Here is a 19,107-nt window from a genome sequence, read left to right as displayed (position 1 = left end):
TTAACAGTTTAGTGTGAGGGTGGGCATGGCCTATCATGCCTTTCCTTTTTATTCTCATCTGTCCCACTCAGTACTCTTTCTTCCCCTCTCTGTATTTTGCCTTTTTATTTCCCTAAAGTCCTATGCCCCAGCCCACATATATTCCAAATCCAAAAGAAATTTTTCACCACTCTAGAGTCCTAAAAATGTGTTCCTTTCCTGCAATTAGTTTTATCCTAATTGAACATCACCTAATCAAGTAACAATATAGAGTTCATGTTTTTAGATAGTCTTATCTAATTTAATAGTATTTTTTTTATTACACACATACCTCGGTAGCCAGAGTATCTACTCTCACATGCAATGTGAATTTAAAAATCTGTAACCAGTGATAGTGTAAGAGACGACATTTTTCAGTCAACAAGCCAATGCCATACTCACGGTGAAGGCTGATGGGGCTGGTTTTCAGCATTTCTTGGTGTTTTGCAGGCAGCAGGCTTCGCCATGTCCCTGACAACACACCTGGGGCGCATGATAGACAGCACAACGCACTATTAATTATAAAAAGGGCAGAATACATCTGGAAATTAAACACGGTACTGTAAACACAGTCTAAGGGAAAGTCTTTGCAAGTCCCTTCAATTTTAACTTTGGGGCCCTGGAAAAGCCCTTAGGTTTGGACATCTTCTACTTAGGCTTCCAAGAGCTCAAGTATACCCAAATAAAATTTGTACTAACCTTTGTATTAGAGTTTCTTTTTAGTATCAATAAAACTGTTTCTAGCAGCTTTCCCCACAGCAATAATGCTACCGAAAGCCTTGGCCTCACTATCTGAGGATATCTGAAAGCCTAAAAATAGTAGACATTGCATTGATATATTAAAAGATGGGTGGGATTTTCTGTGGCTTCAACTATTTTACTAAAAGATATGGACCTTCATTTCACACATTCATCACCATACAGGTCCTTCTCTTTTTACAAAAAGAGATCTCAGAGGCCTCAAAAGATACCCCATGTTAAAAATCCCTTTCACTCTGATATGAGGAAATGTTGGAAGGAAACGTTCATATATGAAACGTGTGTGTATGTGATAAGTACAAAAAATACCAACCAAAAAAAAAAAAAAAAAGGAAAACCAGAGTAAAATGTCTCTGTGCCTTTTTTTCCATCATAGAATAAATAAATATAGAGGGTGGACAATATAACAGATTTCAAAATGGCATACATCAGAGGAGATTCTCTTACTTTCATGTAAAGATGGCTCACACAATATTGGAATTTCCTGGCAAAAATGAGAAATCACTCCCATGAGAGGATGTGCTTAAATGACCCAAATGTCCATTCACTGAAAAATATTTAAAACAAACACTACTTTGAACAGGGAAGCCTTGGTTATAAAGCTGAGACCCTACATTCTAGACTTTGCTAAATGATAATGCCCTTTAGAATCCAGGATCTTCAAACATGAATATGGCTCTTAAGAACTTTGATGGAGGCTTCTTGGAGGTTTGACTGAACGAATTTGGCTAATATTTAGGGGTAGTCATGTTACTCTAGAAGTGGGTCAACAGTGAGGTGATGGTAAACAAACTGTTTTCCCAGAGTTGAAAGCTACATGGCAAAATTCTCCGCTTCTGAAAGAAATGATACAGGGAAACGTGGACACAACGCACAGAAACGTGCACACACACACTGCTCATTCCAAACAAGGTCAAGTAAGACTTAAAAATCAATATGTAACGTGGCAAGAAAAGAAAACTGTGGTATTTCAAAGCTTCAATATGCCTTACTCCTGGGAACAGTAAAGAATTGTGGTGTTGTGTCTAGAGCCAATGCTTAACTCTCAATGTATTGGTCAAGAGATTTGTATCAAAAACGTCCATAGGGACCATAAAACCTGTGCTTCTGCTCCACTTATAAAGGAGAAAGCCACTTAGGCATCAGCATTAAAAGAGCTTTCTGGAAAAGAGCTGTTAGGGAGAAATTTTTGAACTCTAAAATTTCAATCTGACTTATACAACGTACAATGCCTAGCGAGTTAAATTTCATAGCACTGGAAAAATTTTCAGCAATTCTCAGTCAACTAAAAATAGTTTATACAGCATTCTTTATATGCATTTATTTGTGAAAATATCTGAAATATCACTGACTTAGGAAAAATTTTAAAGAACCATATGCAACCTCCTTTTCCTCCTAAAGGGTCAAGTGTTTACAAAGCTTTCCTTTGATATGATTTTGAAGTAACTATTTTATAATAAAAGTGGAATCTATCTAGTACTAAGGGTGGGTTTCTAAGTAAAATTTTATTTGCCCTGAGTGAAAGGTCATGTCTATGTAAAAACACTCTCATCTTATATCAAGAACCCAGCGGGTTTGGTTTAAAATTACAATTGCTGACATACTGCTTCAGTCTGCATATGCTATAGAAAATTTCTGATACAAACTTCATATGAATTTCTGAACTTTAAAGTTTTACTGTATAATAAAAATAAATACACCAATCCTCAGAAAAGTATCTTTAGAATTAATTTAAGTATACTGAGAAAAGGAAAGCACTATTTTCATACTAATTTATATCCTCACCACAGGACAAAAGTGATACAGGTAGGTAGTAAATTTGAGTTTTGATAAGGGAGAAAAACTATTTTTTGATTAATTATTCAGATTTTTATAAATTATTAATTATTTTGGATGTGCACTCTTTAAGCCACGGTAATATATATCCCTATATTTTCTAATTTAACATCCTCTTGGCTGAATTTTCTTCTAGATATAAGCAAGAAAAGAAAAGAAAAACTCAGAATAAGATATACAAACAATACAATACACTCACCAGAGGCAAATTTTTGTTAGCCTGTGTAAATTCACATTTCTTTAAAATTATAATTGAATTGTTGTGTCTGGTATATCACAGTTTGTAGGAATAAATCTTAATGGTTTTGACAGCTCTAATGTGTGGAAATTGTTGAATCCCACCAATTTCCATTATCTGCCATGAGTAAGGCTTACTTCAATTGTATGAATCCCTCATACTTGAAGAAACGCAATATTTCAGCATGTTACAGTCCTTAAAGGTCTGTTTCTACATGTGATTTATTCCTTTAGACAGACAATGAGGAGACCACAAATGCTGTCACAATGCAGACTTCCCAGAATTACAGTGGACTGAGGGACTAGGAAGTCAGGGAGTTGACCTCTTATTCTTTGCAATGTCCTTAATTACTCAGGGATTTCTCAGATACGGACTCTTACAGGCTTCAAACTGCACGTGAGCATTCCCTCCGCCCTCAAGCACCACTCAAGATTTATGCAAATGAGACATTCCGCAACCACCTCATGGGATTGCTCCTCCTGACTGCGCCCTCAGCGATTCTAGGCTTTATGAATGACTGCAATCAATGCGATGAATGGCTGCCAACTGCCCACTCAGCCACTTCCACTCTTCCGTGCACGTACACACGGGAGGAGCTAGCATTACCACAAACACAAGTCTGCAGATGAGGCTATGGTGAGACTGTCATCTCTCCAAACAGGAACTAAATGTGTTTCTAGATACTCAAAGAGTGTATGAATTTAAAAAATTCTAAATGCCTTCAAAAAACACTATTTACATAATGACTTTCTCCTTTTGGATTTCCATTTTGGTACCTGAAATTACTACCCCCACCTCCTAATAAACTATTTTATGTAACTTCATCTGAATCTGAACTTTATCTGAATTGTTTTATTTTACATTATTATTGCTAAGAACCTGGTTACTGTGCACTAAGCCAACAAAGAGCAGATTTTAACATTTTTACATTTCTGCTCTCAATCTTATGGTTTTTGTATTTTACCAAGGTTTTTCTTATCATCAAGGAGACAATAACTACATCCAAACAGTGTTGTTAATCAGAGAGAAAAGTGTGCTTGTATGTACTCCACGCAGGTGTTATTGTACTAGCCTACATTCGATGTACTTAGAGACCTTAGGAACAGTTAAAATTATGTAAGACTGAGCCAAATGAAACACTTTCAAATATATAATCCTCTGCTTTGCTTACCATTGAATAAAAACACATAGAAACAAAGGAAAATAGAACTCAGGGACCTCTAAGCCTCCCAATTTAGTCCTTCAAGCTCTGCAACATGGCATCAGTCAAGATGTACCCAAAATATATACAAACTTCACACCTCCAGTTCAATCATCTCTTCATAACTCCAGAGTCAGACATCTAACATTTTCCTCAATATTTCATTTGGATGCCTAATAGACCTATGAAAATCAACATCTCTAAAATGAGACTTTTCATCTTCACCTACCACACCTGATCTTTCTGCAGCCATCTTTATCTGTTAATTGCAATTTCATTTCTCCAGCTGTTCAGGGCAAACATTTTAGACTTGGCTCCTCTTCTTCTCTCATATTCTATGTCCAGTCCACTAGGTTGGCACTAATTTCAAAATATGTGGAAATTTGAACATTTCTCACCTCCTCCTCTTTTGCCGCCCTGGTCCAAGCCAACATCATCTTTCACCTGGATTTTCAAAATAGACTTTCAATGGTTTGCCCAGCATTTACCTTTGTCTCCTAGATTCTATTCTCATCACAACAGCTGAAGTGACATTTTTGAAAGATAAATCTGGTTGAGACCCCTCTGTTCAAAACTGCAATGATTCCCCAGTTTACTCATAGTAAAATGCCAGAGTCTTTAGAACATAATCGGGCCTCCCCCAACTCTTGTAGTTCATCTTACAGTTCTCCCTTCCTGCCCCATTTGCTCACTCTGCTCCAGCCACACTGACCTCATTGCTGCTCCACAGTGACTTTGCCTTAGGGTCTCTGTAGCACCCTTTCCTCCTTTCTCTAGTGCTCTTCTCAATATTGCTAAGACTCAACACCTCACCTCTTTCAAATCTTTGCTCAAATGTCGCTTTGATGGCTCCTACCCAGATAATCCTCTTTATTACTACAATCTGTTCTCCCCACCACATCCACTGCCTCTAGTGCTTTCTTTACTTTGCTGTACTGTTTACCAAAATTTACTGTCTCCCACTGCTGAAATATGAGCTGCTCAAGAGCAGGGACCTTTGTATTTGGTTCCCTGACATATTTCAAGATTCTCGAACAATGCCCAGAATATAAAAGAAACTCGCTACAAACTTGTTAAATGAATGAATAGGTAAAAAGGATAAAAAGCTGTTGATTTCAAACATGCTAAAACATATCTATTTAGAATGAATTCTAGGTAAGACTTTGGAAGATTATAGCATGTTTTATAAAATATTTACAAAAAACAAGTTATTTTATGAACAACAGTTTTTATGATTTGAGTAACTCCACAAAATTTGACTTCATATGGCTTAACTAAGTTTCATTCTGCTTTTGAACCAAAAAGAGGTATTTCTCAATACATGAATTATTTAGTAGAAGAGACACTTTAATGTCAAGTTAATGCTTTGAAATAGTGAAATACTATTTAATATCTGCTGTATGGATATTTTATGAAATAAGAATTTGAAGTAATTGCATATGAGTCAATTTCTTAATAGTGAAGAGAGAAAATCAATCCCTTTATTCTTCTGATCTTTCTAAACAGAGTGGGAAAATATGAATGACACCTATATATTTAACAATTATCCTGTACCAAAAATGTACACAGCATACCTCATTTAATACTGACATCATCCTGCAAGGCGGATGCAAAGGAAATACTCCAGATCTAAGGGTTTAAATTATCTGTCCCATGATACATAGATGTTGCTGTTAAGGAAAACCAGGATTTGAATCAAGGTTTGGCATCAAAGCCAATGTCCTTTCCACCATTCCATTCAGTTACCCGACCTTAATCCTTAAAAGATGAATGGAGAGTGATAAAAGTCAATCATGAGGTCACAGAGTCCAATATCTTCAGATATGTCTCAATATCATTGATTTTATGATACAGGAATGTTGTTGAAAATATTCAAATAATTTCATGTTCTTTAAATATTATTCTAGTATCACAGGGCTAGATTCTCCAAATAGGATAGCAGAAAAATGGTGCGCATAAGATGTTGAGTTGGCTAAACTATAAATGTAGAATGACCTTATTAACCAATAGGAATATTACAGGAAATGAGATGTAACACGGATTGGTGCATAGGGAAAAAGTTGACATAAGGGAAAGCCTCAAGAAAGCTAAAAAAGATAAAAGATTCATCTGAAATTAAATACAGTACAATTTATAACATTTCTTCAAATGTATTTGTCAAAGGAGGTATTTCATTAACAAATTAAAGAAAGAGGAAACGCTGAAAAAATATTGTTTTAAAGTTTATTTTATATAGAGAAGTTTATATTCATGCCAATTAATTGTGAACAAATAAGAATCCTGACTATATCCATAAAATGAAGATAGAACAGTTTAAATTCTACACCAGAAAAGGAAAACGAATATAGACATTTAAAAAGTCAGATGTACTAATCACTAATCTGCAAGACCTGTTAAACCTCATTCAGGAAACCCTCAGCAGCTACATCTGAGTAATTTTTACTTCAAAAAGATGTGGAGGAGAGGCAAAGTAACTTCCTAATATATAAGAAAAGAGAAACCAGTTGGCCATCTTTCACCATGAGTGACAAGGGCTGCTGAACTTCCCCTGAAAAGACCAGGAAGTTATTCACACTACGAGACAGAAAGGCTAGGAATCCAAAATAAAGGTGATAACAAGATAAGGATTCAGTAGAGATTAATGAGTGATCTTAAATTTTGGAAAAACAAATTATTCAAAGACAGATAAGAAAGAAAATAATCAGTAAAAGTCAAGTCCCTGCTCTTTGGATTATTCAAACATACCCTGTTTATCATCCTGTATGGCTCCAGAATGCTAACAGGATTAGTTCTACAAGGTCCTAATATATTTTCCAAGATTTCAGTAACATGACCAATTAACCTGTTCTTATCTAAACTACTATTTTCTTTCATATAATCAGTTACTCTCTCCATTCACCGATTCTTAAAATATTATGCACACTATGGATTTATATATGTTACCTTGTCCCATACTCTCTCTCATTTACATTTTCCTACTTTCTAGCCAGCATGCATTCTCCATGCAAAACACAACACAACTTTTGATAAACCTGGAGCACCAGATACTTCCTGTCAATAAACATTGAAGGGTGAACCACTGCTCAAATCACAAGGAAAAAAGGAAAAGAAGAAGACAAACAATCTTGTAAGAAAGAAGTTCAGAATTTTTAGAGAAAGGAAGCAATCAATACAGTCAACTGAATCAGAGGCATCAAGTAAGATGAATATTAAAATCAAGTTTTGAAGTCTCCAAGAGTAACACAGATGGAGCTCAAGTGGAATTGTGGTGGGTTGATGGAGAAAAGTGTGGTGTGAAAAAGGAAAGAGTGAATTCAGGCAATTGCTGTAAAAAGCTTAATTGAGAAAAGAAGGAGTGATGAGGGGAAGATGGTCTTGTTATATTTATGGTCGCCAAGATAGGGGAGGGAATTAGCACTGGAAAGGGAGAAGTTCAAAGTAAAGGGAAGAGAGAGACAACCAGAAGGATGGTGGTAGAGTAAGGCGATCCTAGAATCAGCTCCTGCTACAGGGCAGTTAGTAAACACCCAGAGCTCTCTGGAGCTAGCTGAAGAACCTGTTTGGGGGCTTCAGGAGGCCAGAAGGGCATCCTGCAACATCCTTGGAGGAATGGAAGGAGGAGACTGTGCATCTGCAGAGAAGACTCATAAGTAGAGCACTCCACACCATGGAGGCCAGTGCCCATCCTCCACTGGAGGCATAAGCCACCTCGGGAGCTGTTCTGGGGCTGGAACTGAAAGCTCCACTTTCCAAAAACGGGAGAGGAAAAGACAGTTGGGACCAACTTCAGCTACTGATTAGGAAATTCAGTGGGCTAAAGTATAATCCTGAAAACAGCTAAAGTTTGAGCCTATCCAAGTCAGAAAGAGACTGGTAGCTGCCATATTAACTTGGTGCCTGGCACGAGGGGAAGCAGGGCAGACTGAAAATCACAGTGAGAGTGGGAACAGCTTCTCTCCATCCAGATCAGATTGCAAGTCTAGTCCAGCAGGGAGGAAGCTGCAGGGACCTGCGCCAGCCATTCCAGGAAATTACCAGACAAGCCATGGAGGACGGCGAGTATCCTACTCTGGCAGCACGAGCCACTGAAGGAGCTATTCTGTGGCTGGAACTGGATGCTCTATTTCCCAAAACTAGGGGAGGAGACAATTGACTGCTGATTTCAGTTACCAATAGGTAGACTTGGCTGGCTAAGTTATAACCCTAGGAACAGCTGAGGTATGAATCTGTCCAAGTGGGAAAGAGGCTGGTGGCCACCATTTTGACTCTGCCCCCAGCATGAGGGAAATTGGTTTCTTTCACCCAGATTGGCCTGTAGCTCTAGATAGGCTTCAGCCCCGCCTCTGGCAGGGAGGAAGCTGGCAGGCACTGCACCAGCTTATCCAAGTAACTGCAGGTACCTTTGGCTGGCACAGTCTGAATAATCAGAAGTCTACCTGGGCAACTGTGGTCATCTTGGATCCACACTGCATAAATTGCTGCCCACTCCTGCAGCTCCATCCCCACCCCAGGAGGGGAGAAAGGGGCGTGAAGCTTCATCAGTCTCTCTGGGCAATTACATTCTAGGCCTGCCTGACTTAGATTATTTCACACAGCTGTGACTCTGTCCCTACCCCTGGCAAAGGAGAAAGCTGGGAGAAGCTTCGTTGGTCCCTGGGGCAATGAGGGTAGCTTGAGCCTCCACAGCTTATAGCACCAATTACATTCTTGGCTCCTACTACACAACCAGCAAGGGAGAAAGAGAAAAACGGCACCCAGAATAAATACTCTGGTAAGACAGATGCCAAGACACCAGCAAAAAATTACAATCCACACCAAGAAACAGGAAGCTATGGCCCAGTTAAAGGAACAAGATAAGCCTCCAGATGACACAAAGGAGTTGAGACAACTAATCATAGATGTTCAAACAAATCTCCATAATAAATTCAGTGGGATGGCTAAAGAGATTAAGGATATTAAGAAAACACTTGATGACCACAAAGTAGAATTTGAAGGTATACATAGAAAAATAGCAGATCATATGGGAATGAAAGGTGCAATAAATGAAATTTTTAAAAAAATTGGAATCATTTTATAGCAGATTTGAGGAGGCAGGATAAAGGATTGGTGAGCTTGAAGGAATGGCCTTTGAAAGTGAACATACAAAAGAACAGATGAAGAATGGAAAAAATTGATCAAGTTCTCAGGGAACTAAATGACAGTAAAAAGTGTACAAACCTACATGCCATGGGTATCCAAGAAGAAGAGGAGAAGGGGAAAGGGGCGAAAGGAATATTTGAAGAAATAATAGTACAAAATTTCCCAACCCTATTGAAGGACATAGATATTCATGTCCAAAAAGCACAATGTACTCCAATCTGAAAAAATCCAAATAGGCCATCTCTGAGACACATACTAATCAGATTTCAAGTGGCAAAGACAAAGAGAGAATTCTGAGAACAGCAAGAGAAAAGCAATGCATAACATATAAGGTATATCCAATAAGATTGAGTGCTGATTTCTCACCAGAAACTATGGAGACAAGAAGACAGTGGTCTGATATATTTAAGATACTACAAGAGAAAAAACTTCCAGCCAAGAATCTTATATCCAACAAGTCTGTCTTTCAAAAATGAGGGTGAGATTAGAATATTCACAGATAAACAGAAACAGAGAGTTTCTAAGCAAGAGACCAGATTTTCAGGAAATACTAAAGGGTGTGCTAGATAGAGCCTGAGAAGAAAAGACAGGAAAGAGAGGCCTGGAAGAAAGTCTAGAAATGAAGATTATATCAATAAAAGTAACTAAAAGTGTCAAAAGAGTGGGGAAAATAAAATATGACAGATAAAACTCAAATAGTTAGGAATAAACTTAACCAACATGCAAAGCACTTGTATTCAGAAAACTGCAACTCAGTGTTAAAAGAAATCAAAAAAGACCTAAATAACTGGAAGAATGTCCCATGCTCATGGATTGGAAGACTAAATATCATTAAGATGTCAATTCTACTCAAACTGATATACAGATTCAGTGCAATGCTGATAAAAATTCCACCAGCATTTAAAAAAAAAAAATTGAAAACACAAATATCAAATTTATTTGGAAGGGTAATGGGTCCTGAATAGTCAGAAACATCTTAAAAAGAAAAAGCAAACCCTCATCTCCAGACTTTAAATCATATTACCTATCTATAGTCGTAATGGTACTGGCATAAAGACAGACACATAGACCAATGGAACCAAACTGATGGTTCAGAAACAGACCCTCACATATGTGGTCAAGTGATTTTTGACTAGCATGTCAAACCCACACAGCTCAGGGAGAATAGTCCATTCAACTAATGGTGCAACTGGACTGACCTATGGACTGTGGTTAGCAGTAATAATGTAATATTGTTGCATCTATGCCAAAAACATACTGTGTTGATAATGAGGCAGTATGGAAAATGTGAGCCAAATCTACAATATGGACATGGCAATAATCAGATGATATTATCTTATCTGTAACAAATGTTCCACAGTGTGGTATGTTGAAAGAGGGGTGTTGTTTGGGAATTCTGCACATGTGCATGTTTGTTTTATAAGTTTACAACTTTTGTCATAAAAAATATATTTTAAAAATAATAACAGGGTGGGTTGGAGGAAAAATGCACCAAATGTAAGATAAGGACTATAATTAGTAGTAAGACTTTGACAATATGTGGAGAAAGTGGCCATGGTGGCTGCTGGGGCTAAGCAGTGGGAGGAAGAGATGTGATGTGGGGGCATTTTCGGGAGGTGGAGTTGTCTTGGGTGGTGCTTCAGGGACAGTTACTAGACATTGTATGTCCTCCCATGACCCACTGGGTGGACTGTGGGAGAGTGTGGGCTATGGTGTGAACCAAACTGACCATGAGGTGCAGCAGTGCTGAGATGTATTCACCAAATGCAATGAATATCTCATGATGATGGAGGAGGTTGTTGTTATGGGTAGAGGAGTGGGGTGAGGAGGGTGAGGGGTATATGGGGACCTCATATTTTTTTAATGTAACATTAAAAAATAAATAAAGAGAAAAAAACATATTCTTTCATAATTTGTAACAAACGTCTCATGACAATGCAAGGTGTTGGTGGAGGGTTGATGTATGGGACCCCTGTATGATGTTAGTTCACAACTTTTACTGCACACTTAATTGTTTATGTATGTTGATACATAAATAATAAAAAGATAATAATAATAGTGTGGGTTGGGGGAAAATACTTTGGTTAGTAGTAATATTTTTATAATGCTCTTTAATCATTAAATAGGTTTAACAACAATGTAAGGTGTTGGTGGTAGGGTGAGTTATGAGAGTCCTGTATGATATTATATATGTTTGTTTTATAAGTTCATAACTATTACTATACACTTATTGTTTATGTATGTTTATGTATGAGTGATATACTTCAATAAATTAATTTTTTTTAAAAGTAAGGGAAGAGATGAGAAGAAAAGAAAGGAAAAAGGGAAGCAATTTAACTAGGAAGCAAGGTTGCTTAGGAGATGGAGATGGATGACACAAAGGAAAAAAGTATTATTTCTCAACAAATTAATTCTGAAAATATCACCTTTCATTTGAGTGTAACCACCATCTCCACTTTCCCCAAAAACAATTCTTTTAGGAATAGTGCTCCATAAGATTCATTCTGGAAAAGTTCTGGAGAGCAAAAATCATTTCTCTACCTCTACCTCATATTTCTAACCAGCTGTTAGAGGCAGAAGCTTTTGCTCAAAACTTCTTCCCAATTCTTACCTGTTCAGGGAGGAAATGTGTGAGGGAGCTCTCACCTCCCAACTATCATCCAGTAATATTTATGTTTTTACTTGTGAGTGGGCTTATCACATCTTAACAGCAGAAATAAGTTTGCAGTTTTCTCTTCTGCTTACAGGACATGAGCATAAAGGGAGCTCTTTCTACTTTGTCTTATACTTCCAGCCTCCCTGCAGTAAGCACTCCTAGAAGGCCTGGTTGGGAGAGGACTTGCTATGCTCCTAACTCTATCTAACTCTTTTACTTTCCCTCTAACTGATCCGTGTCCTTTCGAGCTACTTATGTGAACCATTTGAAGCCCATGTGGAAGACTTAATATTTTAGGTTTGGAGTTAAACTCATCAGGGAGTGACAAGCCACAGCTATTAGGGAGAACATCAGAAAAACTAAATAAACATCTGATTTACCCTGGCAAGGGAGGAAATACAGTCTGGATCAGTGGCTACCACTCTGTTTTGTTCCTCCAAGTGCCAGGACAGATGGTGGTCCTGTCTGTAACATAACACCATGGGCTCCAGTTTGCACAAAGGAAATCCCCACCCATTTCTTTCCCACAAAGAAAACATACTGGTCTGAAAGTGAATGAGAATGAGAGCATTACAGGGATAATCTTGAAACTAACATAAGTTGTTTTAATGAGGAAGTTGTTTACAAACTTTAGTACAGTTTTCATTAACAAACAGTTTCAACATCCTACACCACTAACTGCTATGTGCCTCACAGCCCAGTGGAGAACCACTGGTGTAAGCTGCGGGCTCTGTCCCATCCAGGCTGAGCATGGTCTCTCCATCCTAAGGAACAATTACCAGCTTGAATGAGTGAGGTGTGAGAGAACATTTATTCAGTCAGCAACAACTACTCAATTAAACAGGAATATTCAGAGGAATACACAGAGGTAACTAAGTAAAAATGGTCTTGATTAATTTGAAGAAGCAATTCAGCAAAACAAGATGAAGTTCAAGAAATGCAAACATTTTTACATATAAAAACGACACAACAACAAAATTGGAAAATAACAGTTAATAATATCAGATAAAATGTTGGAGTCTCTACAGTGGGCCAGGAGCTGTGCTAAGAATCCCAAATGCTTTTATTTATGTCATCCAGTCATTTGTCATGTATTGTGTTTGGTGCTCTGTGAGTTAAGAAACTGATATTGTTATCCAAGTTACACATTTATTTCTGAAATATCACAAATTCTTAGATGCACGATTCATTGTTTTATAACCACGTAATATTTAAAATGATACCTGTGAAGTATTTTGTTTTGATCAAATAAATAATTTCATTGTTTTAGCAAAGACCACACAACTGTAACTTTTCACATTTTTATGCAGTAACCTTTACTTTGCATCCTCTTGCCATATGTCACTGTTTTATAAGAATAATATACAGCTGTCAGATAATGGTTGTCTACAATTTGTGTCCAGGGTAAATAATGTAATTTGGCAGGAGAAGGGAATGGATGGTATTTATAAAGATTATTGCCAGAGTTTTTATTTACCAGTGACTTTTCTGCCTTTTATTTGTATCACAAAATAATAGATCTTTGTATTTTAGGACAGTACTGTGTATCTAAGTATGTGTTTTTTTCACAAACTATTCATTCCCCTCCCTCATGTAGGAGCCAGATAGCTAAATAAATATATTCTGAGAGGTCCTTATTAGTTCCTTGGTGGAATTTACGTGGATTTTAAGTAGATAAAGTAAATGGGAAAATGAAACTTGAAAAGGCATTAATGAAATATTCCAGTTATTACTTTCAATTAATTGTCCTTATTTTCTCAACTAATTCATCTGCCTACAAAGCTAAAGGAAAAGTGGAGCCAATCAGACATGAAAATGTGTTCTAAGTGAGCTATCGTTAATATATAAAAACATGCCATATAAGAAATGGACATTATTCGTTTTCTATTGTAAATGGATATTTCCTTATTTCTCAAGAGGCCACAATGCCTATTTCACCTAAATTATGACAAAAGGTGAAACCATATCATTTGCCACTTTAACAGCAACTTTAATACCTGAATGTGACTGCTTTCTGTCTTAATTTTTTTTTTAATTACAATGAGAAAGGAAATAAATTTTGTCAATAACTCTTTTTCATCCCCTTAACCCAAATTGATGTACATACCTACAGATTTAAGAAAATGTTGATGACCGGCATGGCCTTTGGAAAAATAATCTAGCAAATATTTCTTACTCCTCACTGACAAGTATGAGCATTCTTCAAGCCCTCTGCTTGCCCCCTTGTCCTGGCATGCCTGCCATTTTTGCAGTTTCAACTGGCCTGATAGTTCCTGAATTGTTACTTCCACACTTCACCTCCCATTATCTGTTTGGCCTTTATCTTTACCTAAAACCCCCCCAACAGCAAAGCATAAACAGACTAAAATGCTCAACTCAATATTCTTCTCCTTTTAAATTTGAACACCTTCTAATTTCTACATAATAGTCAATGAAATCTTTCCATTACTAATGTTCATGAGACTGATGCCACTATGACTTTCACTACCTCTACTGGTCAATAAGTCACTGAGGCCTATGGCTATTTCCTCTAAAGGGTCTCTTGGAATTGACCTTTCTTATTGATTTCGACTACTTCCAACTTTATGCTCTCTCTTGAATGAACTGCCTGGATAGTTTTCCTCAAGATCCATTTTCTCCTATTTGCCAATTCTATGAAAGGACTTCTCAATTACCACCAAATTAAGATGTCTGGGAAATGATGGTGAAGAATAAGCTAGTCATTCACTTTACTGGATAGTCAGAGTCCTTGTCTTAGAAGAAGATAAACCACAAGAAGTCTCCATAACTTGGATCACATTATCATATAGTCCCTCACAAAAAACCTTTCCCTGAACTGCATTGCAATGTTATACCCTCAGCTTTTATGACAGGTCGATAGAAGAAATAGCTGTATGAAGTATGTTTCTGCCTTTTCTATAAAATGTTGGTGAGGTCACTGCCTATTACATCAGTGTGAATTCTATAAACCTCAAACGGTTTTTTTCCTCAAAATTAAGTGCCAAGAAAAATGTCATTCCCTCTCTATTACAAAAACTCATCATGATTTATTTTGGTCATGGCTGAAAGGAAACCCAGAACAAAACCTAAAATTTATCATTAAAAAAAAAATCTATTGACATTATAACATTATTTTTTTCTAGGACATAAGTTTCAATTTCTATTTTACTAATGTTTTGGAAAAAGCAAAATAGAATAAGAAAAAGAGAATGACAGAAATACTAAAACCTTATGAAACAAAAATTTTTTAAGTTTTTATCTCTTTCTGGGAAAAAATTAAAAGACTCAATTGTTCTTAAGTTTGGGAAATCTAATATGCCTTAATTAACAAACCCTGGTATTTAGTACATATATAATAAATTGTAATTATTACTTTGGTGACATCTCACTAATTTTGAAATGTTATACTAAATTAGCATTTCTGAAAGAATGTTTTCTGGAAACATTCCATAGAAATCGCAATAAATGTTAGCATACAGGAAGGAAATAGTTTCATAGTCAAATAAGTTAGGGAAATGGGCTAAACATGGTGAATAAGTTTTGTTTTTTGTTTCTTTTTACTGTCTATCTTTTCAAAATCTACAAATACATTCATTGTTGATTTCTAAGGTAGACATACACTGTATGTAGATAGCATTTTTCAAGGACTAACGTTCAGTTTAGGAAACAATGGTAATAGTAATCCATAAGAAAAATGCATACTTCCAAGGCTAAAATCAATGCTTGGTAAATTTTCCCAAATGATACTTCAGTAGGGAATGTTTTCAATTATCATTATCTTAGTCTTCAGTATTACCACGTTTACCTAAACATACGCCACAGCCTCAAATTTTGTTTCACTTCATTCATATACCACCCAGTTCACAGAAGTTTCGTTTCAGTAATAACAAAACAGTTTTAGACTATTTTTCTCATTTCACAGACACATGACACACTGTCTTTATTAAGCTGCTTAATACATTTCTGTATGTCTAAGCATTTAATAGAAGTCCACCAAAGGGACAGATTTCAACCCAAATTAACAATTATTCATGCAAAAATCCAGGGTGTTGTGGTTTTATTTTTATTTCTCGCACAGGTAGCAAACAATGTACTTATGTAAATTTTTTTTTAAAAAGATTTTATTTTATTTATTTCTTCTCTCCCCCCGCAACCTGGTATCTGCTTTCTGTGTCCATTTACTGTTTGTTCTTCTGTGTCTGCTTATATTCTCATTAGGCGGCTCCAGGAACTAATTCTGGGACCTTCCAGAGTGGGAGAGAGGTGATCACTCTCTTACACCACCTCAGCTCTGCTGCATCCCTTATTTTCTCTCCTCTGTATTTCTTTTTGTTGCCTCATCTTGCTGCGCCAGCTCTCTACATGGGCGAGCACCCTAACATGGGGCAGCACTCCTACATGGGGCAGTACTCTGTACAGGCCAGCACTCTGCATAGGCCAGCACTCCACATGGGCCAGCTCACCATACAGGCCAACTTACCTTCACCAGGAGGGCCTGGGCATTGAACCCTGCACCTCCTATATAGTAGGCAGGAGCCCAGTTGCTTGAGCCACATCACTTCCCCTTACATAAACTTTAAGAGCACCAACTAAAGAAGAATCACAAAGCCTAATGTACTTCTTTACAATTCCTAAAGTTATATGTGTGGGAATAAAAATGTAATCAATGCAGTAGGTAGACTAAACCTTCACCCCAGCAGGAGAGAGAGAAGATTATAAACTCTTAAAATGCATACCATTCCTATATATTGCAAAGCCTTTACTTTAGGCAAATAATGATACATCTTATTTGGCCTATAGACAAATTTCACTGGTCAGATATTTTCTCTATAACCACATATGACACATTGTCACAAATTTTCTATGTTTTCTCATATATTAAGTAGCCAATCAAATAAAAAATATGTGAACATTGGCAAGGAAGGATAAATGTGACACTTTCTTCCTCTACTCAGAACACCCATCATTTTATTGGTATGGAACACAAAATAACCCCCTAACTTTGGAAATATTATTCTAGGTTTTGAAAGTGAATAGTTAAAAATTATTGATTCTTCACTAATTAAAAAATTTAAATACTGCAACTAAAAATAAAAAATTTTACTCCCAAAAGACAGCACTAAAAGCATAATTATTCAAGCCACAGACTAAGTGAAAATATTTGCATTATATCTATACATTTCACATATATTTCACGTACACATATACATTACATGTATGTACATATAAAGGGCCTGTGTTCAGAATATATAAAGTATTCTTATAAATAATATAAAGAAATCTACCCTATGACCCAGAGATATATTCCGAGTTATGTACCCAAAATAAATGAAAATATATGTCTTCAAAGAGACTTGTACAAGAACGTTCATAGTAGTCTTATTTCTAATAGCCTAAAACTGGAAACAACCCAAACTAGTGATCATCAACAGAAGCAGTGATAGAAAAAATCATGGTTTATTTATTCAACAGAATGAACTCCTGATAGGTACAACAATATGGGATGAATCCAAAAAACACTTTGTTGAGCAAAGAAGCCAGACACAAGAGTTCTTACTACATGATTTGATTTTTATAAAGTTCAAGAAAAGACAAAAACTAATCAATGGTGATAGAAATCAGGAAGTAGTTTTCCCTGGGTAAGGAGTATGTTTGTGTGTGTGTGTGTGTGTGAGTGTGAGTGTGTGTATGTGTGTGTGGTTAATTTGAAAAAGACATAAAGCAAATTTCTGGTGTAATGGGAATGTTTTATATCTTGTTTTGAGTTTTGGTAACACAGGTGTATATAACTGTTAACAATCATCAAACTGAGCATTCAGATTTACATTTTTCATTTTAAGTAAATTATGTATCAACAAAAAGGTAAAAACAACAAAGAGAAAATTACTGCTCAAAGAATAAAGACAAAATTCTCATAATTTAAGGATATGTAATCTTTCATGGAAGTAGAATATCACTTAAAGACTTGGAAAACAAAAATTCCAATAAACTACTGTAGAAGTCAATTAATATATCTTCCAAACAGAACAATTTATTCCTTTACCCCTTGTCAGAATTAGCAGAATAAATGCAAGTATAGTTTGAAGCTAAGCCATTGTTTTATTTAGGAGTATTTTTCATCAAAAAGAATTATTTCATATATATATATATATATATATATGAAAGGATCATAAAAGAGCTTTTAAAGCAGAGTTCAAGAAAAGGACAAACCATGGGACTGTATGTTAAAAACATTACCTGTTATAAATTAGACTTCTTAAAGGATAAATTTACATGTAGCATTTCATGTAAAATATTACGAAGAATTGTACTAGCATTAATGAATGGGAAGGAACATCTTACAATTGAGAATTTGGAGGACTCAATCCACAATCTACATAGAACTGAAACTATTCCTTTTGTTATATGCCTTATGACAATATATATGGCATTTATTCTCTAATTAGACCTGAGCATTACTTATTGCTTCTAAGGGCAATATCTAACACCAAAAGGTTTTTTAAAAAATTATTTTCATTAGAAAAATGCTGAAAAGGGTAATAATTACACAAGTGATATCTAATAATATCATTTTAAAAATTAAGTAAATACCACTCTGATCAAGATGGCAGAGTGAGATGCTTCAGAACTCCATTTCCCCACAGAAGCTTTGACCACCCAGAAAGAACTAGCAGGAAAATCTTTCTCAAACCTACAGAAAACAGTTAAAGAACTGCTATAAGAGAGCAAGAGCTGAATCAAGAAAAAGACTACTTAAAAGCAGTAAGATCTTTGTGGCAACCTAGACGGACCCTTCCTCATACCTCACCAGCTCAGCACAGAGCCAAGCCATGATCCCAGTGCAGATCCCTGGTTCTGGTTCCAGAGGAATAAAATAACCTTTGTGCACATGCTGGGAGAATGAATGTCTGGTCTGATCCATCTGGTGGTGGTTGAGGGACAGACTGTTTCAGAACTTGCCCTGTATGTAGAAGGTAGCTCATGGAACTCTCCTACAGAACACTACAGGAGAGGAGTCCAAGTTCTGCTGCCTGGGGATTTCTGGTTTTTGGACATACAGTGCATTGCCCAGAAAGTGAAGAAACTGTTTCTCAGGGAAGAGAGGATTTCAGAACCATGTAAACGAGGGAATTCCTAGAACTACGTGCACATGCCCAAGACAAGAAGCACGTGCGGAAAGCTACTAGGAGGCCCTATGCTTTGGTCTGGAGCTATTCTCTAAGCTTATTGTGTGGATAAGAACTGAAGGAGAACACAAGC

At 36.5% G+C, this 19,107-nt stretch overlaps 1 protein-coding gene across 50 annotated transcripts in view; it reads right to left on the bottom strand.

Moving 5' to 3' along the window:
- RIMS1 (regulating synaptic membrane exocytosis 1) overlaps positions 1–19,107 on the bottom strand; it is a 538,768-nt gene that overhangs the window by 453,290 nt on the left and 66,371 nt on the right. For 42 of the 50 annotated variants that reach the window (XM_058306992.2, XM_058306985.2, XM_058306986.2 and 39 more), the window contains exon 2: positions 421–501. The exons of the other annotated variants lie outside the window; for them this stretch is intronic. In XM_058306992.2, the coding sequence (XP_058162975.1) occupies positions 421–501 (81 nt within the window). The remainder of the gene's footprint in view (positions 1–420; positions 502–19,107) is intronic. 50 annotated transcript variants of the gene reach the window in all.

This window comes from Dasypus novemcinctus, chromosome 11, assembly GCF_030445035.2.
Source record: "Dasypus novemcinctus isolate mDasNov1 chromosome 11, mDasNov1.1.hap2, whole genome shotgun sequence".
NCBI classification, from domain to species: domain Eukaryota; kingdom Metazoa; phylum Chordata; class Mammalia; order Cingulata; family Dasypodidae; genus Dasypus; species Dasypus novemcinctus.
This window is presented reverse-complemented; position numbering and strand designations above follow the sequence as displayed.